Here is a 22,877-nt window from a genome sequence, read left to right on the forward strand (position 1 = left end):
CAGAGAGAAAACTCAAATCCTCCTGCTCTGCAAGCCCAAGCCCTTTGCCACTAGAGCTAAAGGAGAATCTCCATTAGCTATTAGCAGTATATGGCTTATGACACACAGCTGAACAGACCAACCTTTACTAAGGAGAGGGCCATGATATTCTTACATCCTAGCCACTTCATTATAGTATTTGTTTGCCCCCTCGCTCAGCTCCTCATCTGCCGTAGGATTTGGGGGAACATAGACTACGTCTACATTGGAAAGGTAAACCTCATCCTACGAGGCATAACGGGGAGGTCGATAAAGGGCTTTCAGGTCGGCGCGGGAGCGTCCAGACTAGCGTGCTGAGCCGACAAACAGCTGATCAGCTGTTTGTCGGCTCAGCGCGGCAGCCATTTAAATTTAAATGAAGCTGCGATTATTTAAATCGCGGCTTCATTTTCCTTTGCCGATCAGCCTAATCTATATGGCTCCATCGATGGAGCCATGTAGTTTAGACACACCCTGGGGGTGGAGAGTAGCCCACATAGTAACCACCTTTATGGAAGTGGATTAAGTACTGACAGGAGCGCCTTTGCTTGTCTTCTCTGGAGAGCTACAGCATGATGATGCAGCATTGTAAGTGTAGATGTGCCCTTTGATTGGACGCTTTTTGGGACAGGGCTAGTCTTTAGTTCTGCGGTTATATGATGCTCATGCCATAGCCCATCACTGGGGCTGCTAGGCCATCTTACAGTACAAAGTACTGGCAATACTGGAGAACTTTCTATGGTGATGCCAAAAGCCCACTACCCTCTGCCTTCGGCTAAGCTGGCAACTCCCAGGGACTGAAGCTAGGTGAAATGCAGCTTTTTGGGGGCTCACTATCGATTTCAAAAAGCCACGGAAAATTCATTTTGTGTTGGACTGAGGAAAAAAAAACCTCTTTGAAATTTCCAGCAAATTAAAAATTTGAAAAAATGTGGTTTAGGTTGAACGAATTATTTCGTTTAGATTCCAAGCATTTTTAAACATTTTTGAGTCTGCATAACAATCAAATTAAAGGAAATGTGAAATGAAATGTGGTTTGAAAGAGAAAAGTCAAAATGTTTTGTTTTGAAAACTTCAAAAAATTAAAAAAAAAAAATCTTAAATGAAAATTATGGAAAAATCAACATGTCTTTGAGAAATGTTTTGATGGCACCAAACAAAGCAGCATTATTATTGCGGAAAAAAGTTGAGTATGAAAAATCTTGCCCCGCTCTTCCTGTGACTACCAGGAGCCCTCATTTACACTTTGCCTGCCTCAGACCTTGTTCCGTTTCTCCCTCCTTTTATGTCTTTCACCGTATCTTACCCCTGGACTCTGACTGTCGCTGGTTTCATTGGGAACAGAGGACTTTCCAGGCCAGGTTAGAATGATTGTCCTTCTAACTAGCATTCTTACTTGTAGGCTATGTCTAGACTGGCCAGTTTTTCCGGAAAATCAGCCGCTTTTCTGGAAAAACTTGCCAGCTGTCTACACTGTCCACTTGAATTTCCGCAAAAGCACTGACTTCCTATTGTAAGAAATCAGTGCTTTTTGCGGAAATACTTTGCTGCTCCCATTCGGGCAAAAGTCTTTTTCTGAAAGACTTTTGCGCAAAAGGGCCAGTGTAGACAGCAGAGATTTGTTTTCCACAAAAAAGCCCCGATAGCGAAAATGGCGATGGGGGCTTTTTTGAGGAAAAGTGCGTCTACATTGGCCACGGATGCTTTTCCGCAAAAAGTGCTTTTGTGGAAAAGCATCCTGCCAACCTAGACGCTTTTTTCTGAAAATGCTTTTAACGGAAAACTTTTCCGTTAAAAGCATTTCCGGAAATCCATGCCAGTGTAGATGTAGCCGTAATGTCTATACACAGTGTTCTAAAGTAACATGCAAGCTTTGCTTTCTAACTGTACTAACACCTGCTCTGAACTTGTGAATTCAGACGGAAGGAGTGGTTTCCTCACCCATCCAGGAGGACTAACAGGGCTATTGTGACATATCACAATAGAAAGACTTTGCTAATTGTCCCTACAAAGGCTTCTCCCATCCCTTTGGAGCAGTGAAATAAAAACAGCTGATAAGAATGTTTTCCATCTCTTTGGAGCAGTGGTCCCCAACGTGGTGCCTGCAGGTGCCATGGCGCCTGCTGGGCCATTTCTGTGCGCCCGCTGAGTGATCAGGGCCGGCCCCGCCCCCAGGCGTGCGGCGCATGGGCGGTGCTAGCCCCTGGGCGCATTGGCGGCACCCCGGGTGCACAGCACATGGTCAGTGTCGGCCCTGGGTGTGCGGCGGTTAGGCGGCTCCACCCCCAGGTGCGCGGTGCGAGGTCTGTGCTGGCCCCAGCTCTGGGCGTGTGGCATATGGGCGGTGCCGGCCTAGGCACGCAGCATAGGGGCGGTGCCGGTCCCGGGCGTGCAGCACAGGGCAGCCCCCCCACCGGGCATGCGGCGCATGGGCACTGCCAGCTTCTGGGTGCATGGCACAGGCGCCAGCTCCGGGCACGCAGCACATGGATGGTGGTGGCCCCGCCCCCGGGTGTGCGGGCCATGGGCTGTTCCGGCCCTGGGCGCGTGGCGTATGGACGGTCCCACCCTTGGGCATGCAGCACAGTTGCGGCACCAGCCCCGGGAGTGCAGGGCGTGGGTGGCGCCAGCTCTGGGCACACAGCGTATGGATGGCCCCGCCCCCAGGTGCCCGGTGTGTGAGCGGCCCCACCTCCGGGTGCCCGGCAGCCCCAAAAGGTTGGGGACCACTGCTTTGGAGTCTCACAGACCTGAGGCTCTGGAACAAAAGCAGAGATCCCTCTGGTCAGCCTGGGTTAGCCCTGAAAAATATTCAGTGTTGACCGATTATTGCATCTGTGTCAGCTTTAGAGACACAGTCTAACTCATTTGTAAGATATGTTGCTTGCTTTACCCTGTAAATAGCTCGCTCGTTGCTTTTTCCTAGTTAATATACCTTTAGTTGGCTTATGGCAAGTTTGGCTACAGCACTGTCTTGCTGTGAGATCTAAGGTACAAATTCACCCAGACAAACGGCTGGTCTCTTGGGACTGAAAGGGACCTGAATATGTTGTGATATTTGGTACAAACGACCCTTTATCACTAAGTCCAGCTAGCCTGGGTGCGAGACAGACTGCTGGAGGGAATTGTCTGGGCCTCCATGGTAAGACGACGACAGTGCTTCAGGAGTTCACAACCGGTACTGCCTTGCTGAAATCCAACACCACCATTCTGGGAAGTCTACCCTTGTTTTTTGACAGTCTGGACTAAGGCTGAGAGTCAACATGACACTCTTACTGGCTGTTTCTAAACAAGGCCCAAGGAAGTCTAAAGCAGGCTGCTCAGAGATAACCAATCACTAGAGAAATGTTGTCCTCACCTCCAGTAGCTGGAGTGGTTGACCTTCAGGCTACTTCTAGACTGCAGGCTTCTTGCACAAGAAGCTTTCATCGGAAGAGATCTTCCACAAAAACGTCTTGCGCAAGAGCGTGTCCACACTGCAAAAGCACATTGAAAAAGCGGCAGGCTGCATGGACGCGCTCTCTAAAGTAAGCTCTGATTGCTATGCACAGAATGGCCACAAGGTCACCTGTGCTTTTCCTTCTTTCCGCACAAAAAAAACCCTTCCCCGTCCCCACACACCTTTTTGCAAAAGAGCTCTTTCGCAAAAATGCGTTCTTCCTCGTAGAATGAGGAATACCTACGTTGGAAAAACCCCTCTGTTCTTTCAATTTTTTTGCGCAAAAACGCGCTTGAGGTGTGGACGCTCGTGAGTTTCTTTGGGAAAACTCTGTAGTGTAGACATAGCTTCATTCACTAGAGTTTATGTCTGAATACCGGCTCGAATGCTGGTCCTGACACAGCACCTGACACAGTGTGGTCCAGGTTCCTGTGCAAGGTCTCTAGCTGCTAATATGAGAGTCCTAGCTAGGCTTGCCAATGCTGACTGAAGAAGCTATTCCAGGAGATTCCCCCCTCCCATGACGCAACGTCCGTTTCTTAAAATACCCTGTTAAAATCTCCAGAATTGATTCAATTGTCACCAGGAGATTGATGTTGATTCCAGGAGACTCTAGTCCCTGAGGGCTGAAAACCCTAGTCCTAGCAATGAATATTATTAATGACTCATTATTGCTATTATATGATTAAATATTAATTATTATTATTCAGACTTTCGTAACTGTGAAAGGCCTGACTCTGCTTAGTTACAGCAGCACAGCACACGGGGAGTGCCAATGCAGGATCCCTGGGGTGCAGGGAGGGGAGTCAGAGCCTTAACTCAGGGCTGGATAAAATAGAGGAGATGAGGCCTGGGTTTCAGAGGGAGAAAGTTGCTGACATGGGGCTCTGAGGGAGCAGGGTCCTGGCTCCACCTGATGTATCCAAGCTAACTCTGATTGAGCCAACATACTGAAATAGAGGGTAGCCTTGGCACAGCAAGTGGTGGGAAGTGGCCATGCCTTGGGTCTCGGAGAGGTATCCACTTGGGGCACCTAACCTTCCACCACTTACACTAATGTTAGTGCACTCTCCTGACAGAATCATAGAATCATAGAATACTAGGACTGGAAGGGACCTCGAGAGGTCATCGAGTCCAGTCTCCTGCCCTCATGGCAGGACCAAATACTGGACCATCCCTGATAGACATTTATCTAACCTACTCTTAAATATCTCCAGAAATGGAGGTTCCACAACCTCCCTCGGCACTTTGTTCCAGTGTTTGAATATCCTGGCAGTTAAGAACTATTTTTCTAATGTCCAACCTAAACCTCCCTTGCTGCGGTTTAAGCCCATCGCTTCTTGTTCTATCCTCAGAGGCCAAGATGAACAAGTTTTCTCCGTCCACCTTATGACATCCTTTTAATTACAGGCAGTCCCTGTATTAGGTGAAGCTAGCACCCTCCCCCCCAGCAGACCAGGGAGACGTGGAGCGGCTTTTCTCAGCAGACACCTCAGTTTGAGAATAAAGGACTGAGGGTATGTCTACACTACCCCGCTAGTTCGAACTAGCGTTGGTAATGTAGTCATCCGCAATTGCAAATGAAGCCTGGGATTTGAATTTCCCGGGCTTCATTTGCATGAAGCCGGGCGGCGCCATTTTTAAATGCCGGTTAGTTCGAACCCCGTGCCGCGCGGCTACACACGGCACGGAGTAGCTAGTTCGGATTAGGAACCCCCCCAGCTCCTCGTGGAATGAGGAGTACAGCTAGTTCAGATTAGGAAGCCTAATCCGAACTAGCTACTCCGTGCCGCGTGTAGCCGCGCAGCACGGGGTTCGAACTAGCCGGCATTTAAAAATGGCGCCGGCCGGCTTCATGCAAATGAAGCCCGGGCAATTCAAATCCCGGGCTTCATTTGCAATTGCGGATGACTACATTACCAACGCTAGTTCGAACTAGCGGGGTAGTGTAGACATACCCCGAGGGAAGTGAGGTGTGGGAGAATAAAACTGAGCTCTGGAGAAATGTTTGGCTAGAGTTTCCCCTACAATATGTACCAGTTCCGACTTACATACAAATTCAACTTAAGAACAAACCTACAGTCCCTATCTTGTATATAATCTGGGGACTGCCTGTACCTGAAAACTGCTCTCATGTCTCCCCTCAATCTTCTCTTTTCTAAACTAAACAAACCCAGTTCTTTCAGCCTTCCTTCATAGGTCATGTTCTCTAGACCTTTAATCATTCTTGTTGCTCTTCTCCTCTCCAATTTCTCCTCATCCTTCTTGAAATGCGGTGCCCAGAACTGATCGGGGCTAGCCTGGGTCTGGATGCATCTACACAGCACCCTTACCTTGAAATAGCTTATTTTGAAATTTGGCGCTGTCTACACGTGCCAAATTTTGAAATAAGGCACTATTCCAAAACGTCCCTTAACCCTCGTGCAATGAGGTCTACAGGGACATCAGAATAGCGAACCCGTTATATTTTAATATAATGGGCTTGCTCTTAAGACACAGAATAGCTATTTCGGGATGCCGGAGGGATACTCCGCAGTGTAGACATAGCCTATGTCTCCTGGAGCTCGAAGTGTAGCTGTCCCTGTTGTGTTTCTCCCAGCTTCCACAGCATCACGGGCCCAGACACGTGTGGCCTGAACTCAGCCTCACAAAGGGGTCGGAGGCCTGGCTGATTCGCTGCAGGCCCAGGGTGTCTCACCGAAGTGACAGCCAGACCCCGTCCAGTGCAGCTGTGCCACTCGCCCTTTCCCGACAGCTGCACTGTGAGCAGCAATCCTACAGGGTTTTCTGCAGCCAGCTCTCTGCCAAGCCTGGCACAGTTGCCGGGTTCCCTGGGCCCCCGCTGTGTGAAGACGCCGTCCCCATGAGGCGTGCAGAGTGGCTATTTTGCCAGCTCGCTGCACACGCTCCAGCTGCCGCCAGCCAGAGAGGAAAGGAGTCACCCTGCGCTGGTGTCAATTCTTAAAAAAAGTAGCTGCAAGGTGAGCTAATTGGTGCCACATGGCAGGCAGCATCCATCAACATGGCTCCCGTGAGTCCATCAGTCACCCTGACAAGCTGCCGATAGGCAGGGCGCTGGGCCAGACCCAGTGATTTCTCAGAGGCCATGGTTTGGAAAATAAACCAGCATCTTCATGCAAGAGACCAGAGAGGCTAGTACCTTCCCTTGCACCCCCCCTCAGCCCCACGGGCGGCATGGCCAGGGATGCTCTTGTCTCATGGGCAAATATCCGCAACTTTTAATGGCTGGTGGGGGAAAGAAAGAGACCTGAGGTGTGGATGGGAACCCGGTGTGGCGAGAGGTGCTGGACAACCCTGCCATGCACTGAATAGTCACAGAACGGAGATGGGGCTTCATTCCCCAGAGCCGGTTTCACCTCTGGCCTCTGGGTAGATTTCCAGCAAGAACTGGTGTTCAGCTGTGATGGTGGCGCTCGAACGAGACCCACCAGGCTTGTTTCATTTGGCAACAACTCTCCTGCGCTTGAAGCAGCTGCAGACTTCATAGAATCACAGAATCCCAGCGCTGGAAGAGACCTCAGGAATCATCGAGTGCAGCCCCCTGCCCAAAGTAGGGCCAACCCCAACTCCATCATCCCAGCCAGGGCTTTAAATCAAGCCGGGACTTAAAAACCTCTTGGGGATGGAGATTCCACCACCTCCCGAGGGAACCCATCCCAGTGCTTCCCCACCCCCCTAGGAAATAGTTTTTCCTAATATCCAACCTAGACCTCCCCCACTGCAACTTGAGCCCATTGCTGCTTGTTCTGCCATTTGCCACCACTGAGAACAGCCTCTCTCCATCCTCTTCAGAACCATGCAGTTAATGTGCACTCAGCAACTCCAGGGCTGTGTCTAGACTGGCCAGTTTTTCCGGCAAATCAGCCGCTTTTCCGGAAAAACTTGCCAGCTGTCTACACTGGCCGCTTGAATTGCCGCAAAAGCACTGACGATCTCATGTAAGATTGTCAGTGTTCTTGCGGAAATACTATGCTGCTCCCGTTCGGGCAAAAGTCCTTTTGCGCAAAGGGCCAGTGTAGACAGCTCAGCTTTGTTTTCGGCAAAAAAGCCCCAATCGCAAAAATGGTGATCGGGGCTTTTTTGCGGAAAAGCGCATCTAGATTGGCACAGAAGCTTTTCCGCAAAAAATGCTTTTGCGGAAAAGTGTCCGTGCCAATCTAGACGCTCTGTTCCGAAAATGCTTTTAACGGAAAACTTTTCCGTTAAAATCATTTCCAGAAAATCATGCCAGTCTAGACGTAGCCCAGAAGTAAAGCCGGGCAGGTGTGGGGTGGGGTGGGGGCGGGGGTAGGATTGGGGGTGCGGGGAACGTGCTTACCGGTGGTGTTACTGATTGGAGATAAATTTTCACAGTATTGATCCTGGATAGAAGCCGAGATGGGGCCGATCCAGAGGATAAATACCTGTGGAGAGAGAAGGGGGAAGCAAACACTGTTAGGGCGATACCGACCTCGCATGCAGAACTCAGTCCCCGCTCGTGAGGGACCTCAGGGACCGTCCCTTGTGTCAGCTCTCTCTGGCTGAGCCCTGTGCACAGACACCTCATCACAGCCGGTGCCCGAGCCAAAGCCATCCCTGGTAGAACGCCCCAGAGCCAAAGGAATTGCTCCCTGGATGAATGTGGCCCAGTACATCTAATTCCTAACTCCCTGCCTGCTTCAGCATGGAGCCATTCCCACCTCCAGTCGCTGTGCGGGTTGTGACGCTCAGGCTAATTCTGCTTCCTGCAAATTCTGCTCTTGTGATGCTGTTAGAGAAGACTCACTCTGGGAGACGCAGGGCCTGGGCTATCAGAGAGTGTTATTTATTATGAATTAGTAGTAGTAGTATTTTCTGTGCAAATGTGCAATAAACTTCTTTTGCTCCTCTATGGGGCTGATCCTCATAGATACTAATAATTAAGGAATATTTGGCACTTTTATTCAGTAGTTCTCCTTGTTTTATAGACGGGGAAACTGAGGCACCAAGCAGGGAATCATATTTGCCTAAAGAGCCTTCAGTGAACATACCTTATAGCAGGGGTGGGGAACCTTAGGCCCAGGGGCCAGATGCAGCCCCCAGCTTGCCTGGATCCGGCCCCTGAGGCTCAGGAATCCTCCCACATTGGGGACCCCGCACTGGATCTCCAGCCCCCCCACCACCCATCCAGGGCTGGAGCACATTAAATCTACTAGCCCGGGCCCCCTAGGCACTGGTGTGCAAGGTGAACGTGAGGAGCATCCCTCAGTCAGACGCTTCTCACTTGTGTGCGGCCCCCAAATGATTTTTCTCTGGGTCAGCGGCCCCAGACCCCCAAAAGGATCCCCTCCCTGCATTATAGTTACACTCACTTGAAGCGCCCTTTCCATCTCCGAGGTGTATAAGGGGTTCCTAGTGTAAATGAAGATTAGGCGCTCGGGTGGCATATTTCTTTTTAATGTATCAGATTTATTCCATCGCTTCCTGCCCTCCCCAAAAACCAATCTAAGTGTACGTCTAGACTACGGGCTTTTGTCGACAGAAGTTTTGCTGACAGATACTGTCGACAAAGCTTCTATCGACAAAGAGCGTCTAGACTACATCCAGTTCTGTCGACAAAGCAAGCCGCTTTGTCGACATGACAATAGACACAAAGGACAGTGTAGATGCAATAATGTCTTCTATCGACAGAACTCTGTCTACAAAAGGCGTTATTCCTCGTAGAATGAGGTTTACAGCTGTCAACAAAACTGCTGAGTTCTGTTGGCAGCAGTGTAGACGCAGGTATAGTTTTGTCGACAAAAGTCCACTTTTGACGACAAAACCCTGTAGTCTAGACACACCCTAAGGGTATGGCTAGACTGTGAGGATCTATTGGAAAAAGATACACAAATCATAGAATCATAGAATAATAGGACTGGAAGGGACCTCAAGAGGTCATCGAGTCCAGCCCCCCGCCCTCAAGGCAGGACCAAGCTCCGTCTACACCATCCCTGACAGATGTCTATCTAACCTGTTCTTAAATATCTCCAGAGAGGGAGATTCCACCACCTCCCTTGGCAATTTATTCCAATATTTGACCACCCTGACAGTTAGAAATTTTTTCCTAATGTCCAATCTAAACCTCCCTTGCTGCACTTTAAGCCCATTACTCCTTGTCCTGTCCTCAGAAACCAAGAGGAACAAATTTTCTCCTTCCTCCTTGTGACACCCTTTTAGATATTTGAAAACCGCTATCATGTCCCCCCTTAATCTTCTTTTTTCCAAACTAAACAAGCCCAGTTCATGAAGCCTGGCTTCATAGGTCATGTTCTCTAGACCTTTAATCATTCTTGTTGCTCTTCTCTGTACCCTTTCCAATTTCTCCACATCTTTCTTGAAATGTGGCGCCCAGAACTGGACACAGTACTCCAGCTGAGGCCTAACTAGCGCAGAGTAGAGCGGCAGAATGCGTATCTTTTTCTGATACATTTTGCGTATCTTTTTCTGATACTTTTGTCAGAAGAGGCTTTTCCAAAATTGGGCCCATCTAGACTGGGCCATATTTCAGAAAAAACCCTCTTTTGAAAGCCCCTGTGGAATGAGGGATACAGGGGCTTCGGAAAGAGCACGTCTGCTCTTCTGCAAAAAAGCAGAAGAGCAAACACGTTCCCTGGACGTGGCAGAGTTTTTTCGGGATACCTCCCAAAAAAAACCACAGTCTAGCCTTATTCAGTCCTAATTTGGTTGTATTGCCTTTGCGAATGAATTGCAGCTCTGCCACTTTGTAATGTGATTTTGAAGGGCTTTTTGTTTGATGTTTGGTTTTTTGGTTTTTGCAGAAGGATGTCTCTTTTAACTCCATTACCCAACGTCCCAGGCGGTTAAAGTGTCCCCTCAGGTCAGATAAAAATGCCCTGGCATGTGCGAAGGCTCCTGTCATTGGCTGTTCTGCCAGGCCATGAATGGGAAAGGCTTTTGTTACAACCCTAATGCTCTGGCGGACCCTACTTTCTATCACGTCTGGCTTGGGTAAACCTGACATCAATCCTGGGCAACGGAATGCAGCGGCAGATCTGGGACTCGATTAATGAAGAATTAAAGGCGGGTAATGCAATGAATGCAAATCAGCACGGGTTTATGGAAACTAGAGCCGCTCAAACGAACTTGATATCTTTTATGGATGAGATTAGAAGTTTGATTGATAGAGATAACAGCATTGGCATAATAGACTTAGATGTCTGGATGTTGTTTGACATGGGACCACTCGATATTTTGATTAAAAACTAGAATAATATAAAATGAACATGTTCAATGGACTAAAAACAGGCTAAATGCTAGCTCGCAGAATGTTGCTATCAAAGGAGAATCATCTTCAAGTGGGTCTGTTTCTAGTGGCATCCCACCGGGGCTGGTTCCTTGCCCTAGGTTATTGAATATTTTTATCAGAGACCTGGAAGTAACCATAAAGTTTGCAGACGACTCAAAAACATGGAGATTGGTAAATATTGAAGCAGACAAGGACACTCAGGCTATGTATACATTGCATTCCTCTTCCAAGAGAGGAATGCAAATGCAGACAAGTGAAATTGCAAATGAAGCATGGATTTGAATTTCCCGCGCTTCATTTGCATCATCGCGGACCGCCGCTTTTCTGAAATAGCATCTTTCAAGAAAACCCTTCCTTCAAAATAACCCTTACTCCTCATGCTCTTTTGGGTACTTCTACACTGTGGGGGTTTTCCAGGATACCGGAAAAACTCTGCTGTGTCAAGGAATGTTTTTGCTCTTCCCCTTTTTTTTGCAGAAGAGCAAACACGCTTTTCCAGGGAGCCCTGTATGCCTTGTTTTATGAGGGATAAGGGCTCCGCAGAAAGAGGAGACTTTTCTGCCATTTGGCCCTGTCTAGATGGGGCCAAATAAGTCTAGACAGGGCCAAATGGCGGAAAAACCTCTTCCGGAAAAACAATCGGAAAAAGCCACGCAAACTGCGGAGCACAATTTGAGTAGCTTTCTCCGAAAAAAACCTATAGTGTAGACCTAGCCTTTCTGAAAAAGCTTTATTGGAAAAAGGCTTCTTCCTCGTAGAAAGAGGTTTACTGCTGTTGGAAAAACCCCTCCGTTCTTTCAACTTTCCATCAAAAGAACGCTACTGCAGTGTGGATGTAAGTGTAGTTTTTCCGGAAAAACTCTGCAGGTAGGCATACCCTGAGGGGTCATGGTGTGCCATCAGCCAGACAGGAGCTCCTGGTGTGAGTCTGTGGCCAAACAAGCCAATGCAGTCTCAGGATGCGTAAACAGGACAATCTTGTAGCTGGGGCACCAATGTGACCCATACTGGTATCCTGGGTCCAGATCAGGTGCTCACCATTGGACAGGAGGCCGAACAATTGGAGAGGGTTCCGAGAGGAGTCGCAAGAATTATGAACATTAGAAACGATGTTGAATAGAGCTAGACACAGATAACTCAATGAACCAAAAGAAGGCTGAGGGGCAGGGTGACTTGATCGTGCTCCATGAGAGCTTCCATAGTGAATGGCTACGTCTAGACTGGCATGATTTTCCGGAAATGCTTTTAACAGAAAAGTTTTCCGTTCAAAGCATTTTCAGGAAAAAGCGTCTAGATTGGCACGGATGCTTTTCCGCAAAAGCACTTTTTGCGGAAAAGCATCCGTGCCAATCTAGACGCGGTTTTCCGCAAAAAAGCCCTGATCACCATTTTGGCGATCGGGGCTTTTTTGCGCAAAACAAATCTGAGCTGTCTACACTGGCCCTTTTGAGAAAAAGTTTTGCGCAAAAGGGACTTTTGCCCGAATGGGAGCAGCATAGTATTTCTGCAAAAAGCACTGATTTCTTACAGTAGGAAGTTAGTGCTTTTGCGGAAATTCAAGCGGCCAGTGTAGAGAGCTCGCAAGTTTTTCCGGAAAAGCGGCTGATTTTCTGGAAAAAATGGCCAGTCTAGATACAGCCAATGAGTATTTAATAATGGGCTGTGTAGTCGAGAGAAAGATCTAAAACAACCCAACACTGGAAGCTGGAGCTAGTATAATTTAGGGTACGTCTACAGAGCCACATTATTTCGAAATTACTTGGTCTGCGTCTACTCAGCAGGCAGTTATTTCGAAATAACATCAAAACACTGTCAAGCTGGAGGACTTTCACTCCGACTCCTGCAACCCTCATTGTACGAGGAGCAAGGGACGTCGGAGGAAGAGTGCTCTGTTTCGAAATGCATGCTGTGTAGACGCTCCCAATTTTGAAATAAGCCCATTTGAAATAAGCTACGCCATTGACGTAGCTCGCTTTGTGTAGCTTATTTCGCATTAAGCCCTGCTGTGTAGACACACCCTCAGACTGGAAATAAGGCCTAACTTCTTTACCAGTGAAATTAACCTTTGGAGCAAGTGCGGGGTCAAAGGTGGACTCTCCATCCCTAGGCATTTTAAAGCAGGATGGGCTGTTTCGTGAGCAGCTCTGCTCTAGAGATACGTCAGGCGCTCAGACTAGATATCACAGTGCTCCCTTCCGGCCATGGAATGTCTGACTCTCTGCACCCCTCCTGCTACAACGGGGCTGAGGAATGTTGCTGGGACTCCGCCCAAGCCTGGTCACTGGTTCTGAGGGTGAGGGGAACACTCCCCCTCCAGAACTGGGAGCTATTTTGCATCCCGGTCTCTGCATTGCTAGCAGAGTTTCTCTAGCTCAGCCCCTCTCTTCTGCCCCAGCTTTCCATTGCTTAAGCAGACTTTCCCCTCTGGGCAGGAATCCTTTGTTTTGCATCTTCCATTCCCATGGAAAATGACCAGGTTAAAGATGGATTCTGGTACCAGGTGGCATGGTCACATCTTGTCCTGAGACTAACCACCCTTTGGGCTTACAGGACAAAAAGGCCACTTACAGGTCAGTGAGCTGATCACTGAGCCAATAGGTTTCTGGGGCACCATTAATGACCATCATTAGCACACTCATTAGCAATGTCATTAGCACACTCAGAACTCTAAACAGATAAGCACATAAGAAAAGCCAGACTGGGTCAGACCAAAGGTCCATCTAGCCCAGCGTCTGTCTGCCGACAGTGGCGAATGCCAGGTGCTCCAGAGGGCGTGAACAGAACAGGGAATCATCAAATCTTCTCTCTCCTACCATCCATTTCCAGTCTCTGACAAACAGAGGCTAGGGATGCCATTTCTACCCATCCAGGCTAATAGCCATTGATGGACCTAGCCTCCATGAATGTATCTAGTTCTTTCTTAAATCCTGTTAAAGTCCTAGTCTTCACAACATCCCCTGGCAAGGAGTTCCACAGATTGACTCTGTACTGCATGAAGAAAAATTTCTTTTTGTTTATTTTAAACCTGCTACCTATTAATTTCATTTGGGCTATATCTATACAGCAACATTATTTTGAAATAACTACAGCCGGTCCCCAAGTTGCGAACGGTCGACTTACGACTGTTCGCAGTTACGACCAAAAATGTCGTAAATGGCGGAGCCCGAGTTACGAATGCGATCCGCGCTTAAGAACAGCGCGGTCGCGTGTAACTCAATGGAGACCGACTTACGAACAAACCGAGTTACGACCAATTGCTTGGTCCGTAACCGGTTTGTAAGTCGGAGACAGGCTGTAATGTTATTTCAAAATACCATAGTCCGCATCTATACAGCCAGCAGTCAAGCTGGAGGACTTCTTACTCCAACTCCTGTAATCCTCATTGTACGAGCAGTAAGGGAAGTCGGGGGAAGAGTGCTTTATTTCAAAATAAGTGCTGTGGAGACAGCACCAAAAGTCGAAATAAGCTATTTCGAATTAAGCTACGCGATTGACATAGCTCAATTTGCAGAGCTTATTTCGAGTTAAGTCCTGCTGTGTAGCTGCACCCTTGGTGACCCCTAGTTCTTATGTTTTGGGAACAAGTAAATAACTTTTCCTTATTCACTTTTTCCACACCAGTCATGATTTTATAGACCTCGATCATATCCCCCTTCCTATTGCTCACTTCATACACAAGAATGATGTATGCACAAAATTAGGATATGCAGATCCAGCAGATTGTGACATTAAAATTGATCGGTTATGTGAGGTATTTTGTCTAAAGCATCTTGGAGTTCTGCATATTCATAGTCGTAAGCTAATTCTCATGTAGCGGCGGAGGGAGGGGGTCATGAGGAGCCCAGACACATCCCCTTGTTGTCAGTCAGGTGGGGTTGTCCCGATGAGTTCCTGACAGGTCCTCCACTCTGTCAAGGATGATAGACTTCCAGCTGCGTGTGTGTCTCCGTGTGCAAATAGTTAACACGACAGACTCCGAGAGAGCCCCCAGAGACCACAAATCAGAAAAGGATTGAAAGCACCCGAGCAGGTTTATTGCCAAGCGACGTACAATAATAGTGGTCAGTGAACAGACTCACTGCTGCACCACTACACCTTATGGACGCCGTGACAACGGATTCTAGCGCCCCTCCCATGGTCAGCGGACGCTCACCCTTCGGGGTGCGCTTTCATCCACAGGCCCAAGCACGTTACACAGCACTCCTGACGTATCAGGTCGCCACACTCGGCTAGCCCCTTACCTCGCAGAAGGGGGGTTCACTTCCTCTCCATCCTGCTGTCAGTTTAGACCTGGGTCGGGATGTCTGTTATTTGCCGGGAGGCGGCTGGTGCTGAGACGATGGAGCTCTGTTACGCCCCCTCTGGAACATGCTCACAGCCATGGGCGTCCGGTGGTTTAGGAGAGAGAAGGCTTTGTCTTCCCAAACCGCCAACCTGGCCCCAGCCCCACTCCGCCCCAGAACATCTGCTCTAGGTGTACTGGGGGGGAGTGTTGTTGCCCCGGAGCATGGCTCGGGCCACGCTGCTGGCCATGCCACCGCCTCCCCTCCCCGTGGTCTGGGGCAGCTCTGGCCACGCCACTGGCCACGCCCCTGCCTCCCTCCCCATGCTCTGGGGCAGCTCAGGCCACGCCCCCACCTCCCTCCCCAATGCTCCAGGCAAGGGAGGCTGGAGCCATGTGGCCTCCTCCCTCCCTGCTGCTCTGGGGATCCTGAGGTGCACACGCTCTTCCCCACCTGTGGTGGGGGCGGGGCCTCAGCAGAGAGGGCGGGGCTATTGGTGGGGCGGGGCTATTACCACGTCCCTCAGCCCCAGTTGCACCGACGGCCCATGCTACAGCCTGTGCCTATACCTCTTGGGTAGGAGTGTTTCTGTGATATCCGCCCTGCTCTGGCCAAGTTCTGTGAGCAGGGCTGCTTTATGTTAGCAACGTCTGGGTCGTTATTCTCTGGGCCGTGGGCCTCCGACCCGGCCTGTGCTGTGGGAGCTCATGCGTCAGGCCCTCATCTTACTACCCCCTCTCCGGGGGGGGGGGCTCAGATACTGTCAGAATGGAAGCCCCCAGAATCACCAGTGGCCGTGGGAAAGGGAGGCCCAGCCATGGGCAGTTGCAGTCTGGGAGTCAGGAGCAGAGCGTTAGAATGAAGTTTGCTCTGCAGCCCTTATGGGAGCTCGCAGGCAGCAGCCTCCCCCCGCCCCGCCCACCCTCGTTCCAGGCCTGTTGTACCCTCGCTGGAGCTCAGACATTGCACCTGGAATGTCTCCTTCCTGCCCAACAGGCCGGCCCCTCCCAGCCCCTGGCATCCCAGCAGGGAATTCCCTCCGGCTGTTGGGCACAGACTCATGCTGGGACGTTCCTGGCGCTGGAGAATGAAGAACACTCCAGCCATCTCTTTGTCTGCCTGCCAGCTGGGGAGCCTGGAGTCGGGGACTTCTCTCTGCACAGGGCTCTGAGGCAGCTGCATGTTCCTCGGCAGTGGGTCTCGAGAGGCAGGCCCAGAGGTTAGGGCCCTTGGGTAGGAGAGGAGGGATCAGTTCCCCGCTCTGCTACACCTCACCTGGTCTCTGTGCCTGCGCTCCGTCCACACGGCAGGGCGAGGGTCGATGCCCTGCCTCGCAGGTGGGCCGGGAGCTGTGAAGTGCTTGGAATGCTGGTTAGGGAAAGTGCAAGGCCGGAGCCAGCTGCTCTTCACATCTGGAGGCTGCAGCAGCATTGTGTGATCACACACGCTAAGCAGAGCCTGGCCCGGCTGATGCCTAGCAGGGAGACCACCAAGGAAAACCCCTGTCTAGTGCTAAGTGGGTGGGGTGCTTCTCTCTCCGAGGGTGCATCTACACTGCACCGTAGGTCGAAAAAGCATATTTTGAGGTAACGTCGAAAAAGCGTATTTTGAAATTTGGCTCTGTCTACACCATAACCCGCGATTCCAAAACGCCCCTTGCACCTCGTGGGATGAGGTTTACAGGCATGTCGGAACAGCGAGCCTGGAACACCAGGATGGCTGTGAAGACGCGAGATAGCTATTTCCAGATACTCCGGTATCCCAACATTTCATTGCAGTGTAGATGTAGCCTTAGTCGCCACTGACCCCCCCACGCAAGCGGCTTCCGCCATCTCCAGGCTGAATATAAAACTGCTCAGTTCTCGGTAAGAATGGGAAAAACCCCAGAAGGGTTTGAATGCCCTGTTGTGGTCACGTGGCACAAGACGAGTGTGACACCCCCCGGGCTACGGTCTCTGCCTTCCTGAATCCCGCCCCTCCTTTTACGTGGATGCTCTTTTATCAGTCGCTCCCGGGTGTAAATTATGAAACCGCTGCCACGGGCAATTTTCAGCGTGTTAGTCTGTTCCAGCAACACCGGCCAGGAGTCCTGTGTCACCACGAAGACGAACCCGTTTACTTGGGCAAACCGCTGCCTTCAGACGATGCCTTTGGGCGGGATGTGACATCGTGGCGCAGAGAAGCGAGAGCGGGCTTGAGACATTGTCACCTCAGGTAAAATTTGCAAAGCAGCCCAGTGATTTAGGAGCTCAGGCCCGATTTTCCAAAGTGATTTGGGCCTGTAAGAGCTACAATCTCTTGGATTTTCAACAGGCCGTAGGCCCCTCAGCTGTTCTGGCGCTTTCCCCCAGTCTCAGATCGCCTGTCCGAAGGAGTTCTGGTGACCATGGAGGTGTCACCGCCTGTGGAAATTCTGCACGGCAACTTCCTTCGCACACGGGGCTTCCTCCAGCACAGCCTGTCGCGGCAAGTTCAGATCTCCAGCGCAAAGGGCAGGCGCCGCTGGATGAAGGGGCAGCAGACTGTTCTGAAGAGAGGAGCTGGCATTTTGGCTGGACACGGGGAGATTTTCCTGTGTGAGCTGAGCTGCCCTGCCCCAGCAATTGATTTCTTTCTCTGTTTCTTTCCAGGCTTCATTTCCAAGCCAGAGGGCTTGGGGGGAGCTTAGCTTGTGTCTTCTACCAAAGCCACTGCCGCTTGGTGCCAGCCCCCTGTCTCCCTGCCCCCCAAGAGCTGAACGCAATCATCTGAATATTGGCTCTGAGAACAGGCTTGATTTTAATATCGACTGTGTAGGCTGAATCCACCTGGCCGCTATCTGATGGCTGCTGCCGCTGCCCGGATTTAATCAGAAAGCTCATTGTCTCCTGTCTAAAAATAAGTGATGGCACTTCGGCAGTGGGAGGTGAGAAACAGCCCACTCCATTTCTCACAGGGACAGCCCCGCCTGGCTGGCTGGCTGGCTGGCTGGCGAGAGGGTCACAAATTGGACGAATGTAATAGATAGGCCAGCCCAATCCACTAGCCCAATGAGCCCTGGTTTCAAACCTGGGGAGCTGTCTGGGAACATCTCATCAATCCTGCCTCCAAGGATGCTGCTTAGGCAGAAAGCCAGAGCCCAGGGATCATGCATCCTTCCCACAAGGGAGCCAACGTTCCGGTCCACAGGGAAGTTGTCTCGGGCCTTGTCTACACCACTATGGGCCATCAACCTAAGTTACGCAACTCCAACCACATGAACAATGTAGCTGACGTCAGTGTACTTAGGTGTGCTAATACAGTATCTTCACAGCAGCAAGTTGACCCCGACACTCTCCCATCTGCTCCACCGACTCTTCTCGTTTTGGTGGAGTACAGGAGTCGATGAGGGAGCGCTCGGCAGTTGATTTATCGTGTCTATACTAGACACGATAAATCAATCCATGTTGGATGGATCGCTGCCTGTGGATCCAGCAGGGAGTGAAGACATGACCTCAATGTCAAGGGTTTCTTTCTGCTTGAGGCAAGCTGGAATGCAGCCACCTCTGGGGTGGAATCGGCTGCTGTTGAATAGCACTGCAGAACAGAGGAGGACTGGAAGTGAAGAACAAAAGAGGCAACTCCAAATGGAAGTCTAAAGGGAGAGTTCAGGAAAGTGCCCGAATTGCATTTTACAGCAAACAGGCCAGGGGATCCTCAATTCATCTAACCCGCCAGGAACACACTTTTCCCTGGGAACTGACACCCACACAGCAGCACACAAGGAGTCACAAACCATTTACAATAGTGTGTCCCGAACTGGGGTCCATCTGCTGGCCACACTGACCAACTCCTTCCCCTCCCTCCTGGCCCTGGCCTCCTGTATGCTGCTGAGCAGCTGTTGCATCGTGTGGATTGGGGGCAGGAGTGCTCAGGGAAGAGGTGGAGGGAGGCAGGGTGAAGAGGGGGGTGGGATGAGATGGGGCAAGGGCAGGGTCTTGGGCGAAGGGGTGGAGTCGGGGCAGGCCCTGGGGCCGAGGGAGGTTGGGGGTCCACAAATAATGTAAATTAAAAGCGGAGCCTTCAGGTTGCTCAAGTTGGAGTGTGGCTGATTTAAAAGGCTACTGCACCGGGCCATCCAGCCCATCGGTCGCCTGGTAAAATGGACCCGAGGGGGGCGCAGTTTTGAGAATTTCACACCTTCCAGCCAGTGGGAGAACACCCCAGCCAGGGCGCTATGTCCTGGGCATCGAGTGTGACGTAGTGGGGGTACCTGCTGGTTTCTATGCTGCTGGCTCCGGGGTAACCCCCACTGGCTGTCCTGGGTACCACGACCCAGCAAAACAGGATGAGTCACTATGCAAAGGGGCCTCTCAACCGGTATGGCCAGACACCCCCCATGGAGAGGAACAAAGGAAGGTGGAATGCTGCCCAGGCTGGGGGCAGGGCTGGAAGAGGGTTAGTTGGTTGCTGTCTGGGAGCATGGAGGAGGCAGCCTAGGGAAAGGGGCTGGAGTTTAGGGGCCCAGTCTCCCCCATCTCAAGGGGGCCTGAGGCATGCTAGCCCAGCTCTGTGACCAGATTCCATCTGTGCTGGGCTGTATCCTGGAGAGGCAATAAACTTCCTCTATTCCACCGGGGTGCAGTCTGTTTGTGCCATTTCGGGGTGCAGGAGATGGGGACCCCCAACGCGCCGTCACACCGAGGGCCCCCAGCCAGGGCGCTATGTCCTGTGCACCGAGGGCCCCCAGCCAGGGCGCTACGTCCTGGGCACCGAGGGCCCCCAGCCAGGTCGCTATGTCCTGGGCACCGAGGGCTCCCAGCCAGGTCGCTATGTCCTGGGCACCGAGGGCTCCCAGCCAGGGCGCTATGTCCTGGGCACCGAGGGCCTCCAGCCAGGGCGCTATGTCCTGTGCACCGAGGGCCCCCAGCCAGGGCGCTATGTCCTGGGCACCGAGGGCCTCCAGCCAGGGCGCTATGTCCTGTGCACCGAGGGCCTCCAGCCAGGGCGCTATGTCCTGGGCACCGAGGGCCCCCAGCCAGGGCGCTATGTCCTGTGCACCGAGGGCCCCCAGCCAGGTCGCTATGTCCTGGGCACCGAGGGCTCCCAGCCAGGTCGCTATGTCCTGGGCACCGAGGGCTCCCAGCCAGGGCGCTATGTCCTGGGCACCGAAGGCCCCCAGCCAGGGCGCTATGTCCTGGGCACCGAGGGCCCCCAGCCAGGTCGCTATGTCCTGGGCACCGAGGGCTCCCAGCCAGGGCGCTATGTCCTGGGCACCGAGGGCCCCCAGCCAGGTCGCTATGTCCTGGGCACCGAGGGCTCCCAGCCAGGGCGCTATGTCCTGGGCACCGAGGGCCTCCAGCCAGGGCGCTATGTCCTGTGCACCGAGGGCCCCCAGCCAGGGCGCTATGTCCTGGGCACCGAGGGCTCCCAGCCAGGGCGCTATGTCCTGGGCACCGAGGGCCCCCAGCCACGGCGCTATGTCCTGGGCACCGAGGGCCCCCAGCCAGGGCGCTATGTCCTGTGCACCGAGGGCCCCCAGCCAGGGCGCTACGTCCTGGGCACCGAGGGCCCCCAGCCAGGGCGCTATGTCCTGTGCACCGAGGGCCCCCAGCCAGGGCTCTGGGCTTTGCCGGCCTGAATTTCACAGCCTCTCCGGTCACTGAACGTGCTGGCAAAGGGGAATACGTACACACCACAGAGCCCTGGGGACACCATGCAGAGCAAGGCCTGGCCCCTGGCCCGCCCGCATCAGTCCTGCTCTGGGGCCTGGGCCAACAGGGCCAGTTCTGGTGGCAGAGAGGCTGCAGGAGACATGTAAAGCCCCATGCAGCCCAGTCGAGGGGGACTGCGAGCTGCCCTGTGAGCCAAGGGTCAGTCTGCACAGCGGCTGGATACCGCGGCTGGCTTGGGCCAAGGGGCTGTTTCATTGCAGTGAGGACTTCAGGGCTTCGGAGCTGGCCGGGGCTGGCTGTGAGCAGCTCGTTGCAGCATAGACAGACCCGCGCTGACTGACTAAATGAAACCTGACGCAGCCCCACCTGGGCACGTTATCTGGTCTCACCCCGCCACCTCCCCGCAGTGACTCCCTGCTGCAGGGGAGATCCTCACCCCTCGGCTGAGCCTCCCATGCACCATCAGACTCATGCCCTGCAGCCGGGGCTCCCATTTCTGTCCCTTTGGGGTGTTGTAAAGTCCCCTGTGTAACACGCTCTGGCACCAGCCCCCCTCATGTTGTCTAAGGCCCAACGGGAGCAAAGCTCACTTGGTCCCATGCCCCAGATATCCCGGGCTACCAGCCCATCCTGCACCCCCACTCGACACCCGGGCCGACCATTCCCGCAAGGACATTTCCCCGACTGGTCAAGGCTGGCGTGTGTCTCTGATGTGGTGCGTCGCCTTTCCCGTTCCTCCCTAGACCCAGAGGAGACTCTGGCCTTGACCACGCGCTTCGTCGGGAGGCAGGTAGGCCGGGTTCCTCCCTGCTGGAGAGACACGGCCGGCAGAGAGAGAAACTCAGCACGTGTTAGCGCGCAGCAGCTCGGAGGGCAGCCCCGGCGGTGACAGCCGCTAAGAGGTGTGAGCAGTGGAGGCCGAGACACGCTGTGTATCCACCCACCCCTGGCCTTCCAGGGATCTACCAGCAAAGTCCTCATCCGTTATAATAAGCACCTAGCATGGCCCCATCTCCAAGTGCGCCACAGGCATTAACTAATTAATCACCGCCTATTACAGGCCCAGCCCCCTGCACTGCCATGCTCTGGCCTTTTCCCGATCAGAGCAGATCTGAGCTGTGCGTCAGGAGGGCCGGGGCAGCCTCGGTGCTGAAAGATGGATGGGCGCTGCCTAATTAGCAACTGGGTCTCCGGCTCACAGCGGGGCTGAAATTGGCGAGCGAGCCGCGAAGCTTTATTGAGCAAAGCATTCCGTGCGTTTCAGAGCACAGGAGCGCTGGGCAGCTGGGTCAGTGTGTGTGCTCGGAGGCTCCTCGCACGGGGGGCGCTCTCGGGGCGGGGGAGGGTGCCCGGGCACCGGGAGAGGGAGGGAGGCTTCGTGGCTGGAAGGGTGAGCAGGAAGTTCCTGCAAATAGTTCAGTCCCCTCACTGTCAGATGTGGCTCCGACTACATTCATGCCCTCCCCTCACCCCCGCTGCTCACTTTTCACAGATGCTCGCACGGACACGCCCAGGCAGCGAGGGTGGAGGCGTGTTTAATGGTGACGCAGCTCTCAGGAGTCAATGCGATTCATTTTCAGGTGGAAGCAAATGTCAGGCATACACGATTGTTCGTCTAATCAGGGAAAGAAAGATGGGTCTGCCTCTGGGAAGCCAGCAGGGGCAAGTGGATAGCATGCTGGCCCGGGTATTGGGTGACTGCAGTTCCAGTCTCAGACACTGCCCTTGTCTGTGCCTCAGTTTCCCCATGTGAGGTCTGTTGATGCAGAATGCTGCCAGTTACTGTCAGGGGATGAGCCACACAGCTTAGGGTGAATGACCAGTATTTGAAGCCAATGGGTCACAATGGGTCACAAGCAGGTGGTAGTGTCCGGCTTTGCTGGAATGACTATTGTGGTTTGGACAGGAAGGCTTGGCTCTGTGGCGTGGCAGCCTGGCTCCATGGCCACTGGAGTGGGCGGGGCTTGGTTCCAGGGGCGGGCCTTGGACAGAAGGGGCGGGGCTGGGTCTTGCCTTCCCCAGCTGGGCTTTCACCCACCGCCCATGTGTTCCGCTACCAGACCATTAATACAAGTATGCTCATAACAGTGGAGCATCTCAGGGAACGGGGAACCTTTCCCTTCCTCCCAAGGGGTGCATCTACCCCGTACCCTTCCCTCAAGATGAGCCTCACACCTGGTGCTACACAAATTGCGTCGCTTATTTCAATCTTATTC

At 52.5% G+C, this 22,877-nt stretch overlaps 1 protein-coding gene across 1 annotated transcript in view; it reads right to left on the bottom strand.

The window, feature by feature from the left end:
- LOC102445239 (corticotropin-releasing hormone receptor 1) overlaps positions 1–22,877 on the bottom strand; it is a 112,925-nt gene that overhangs the window by 81,065 nt on the left and 8,983 nt on the right. Inside the window, exon 2 of the mRNA XM_075911382.2 lies at positions 7,797–7,881. Coding sequence (XP_075767497.1) covers positions 7,797–7,881 — 85 coding nt within the window. The remainder of the gene's footprint in view (positions 1–7,796; positions 7,882–22,877) is intronic.

The sequence above is a fragment of the Pelodiscus sinensis genome, chromosome 29 (assembly GCF_052426305.1).
Source record: "Pelodiscus sinensis isolate ZL-2025 chromosome 29, ASM5242630v1, whole genome shotgun sequence".
NCBI lineage: Eukaryota > Metazoa > Chordata > Testudines > Trionychidae > Pelodiscus > Pelodiscus sinensis.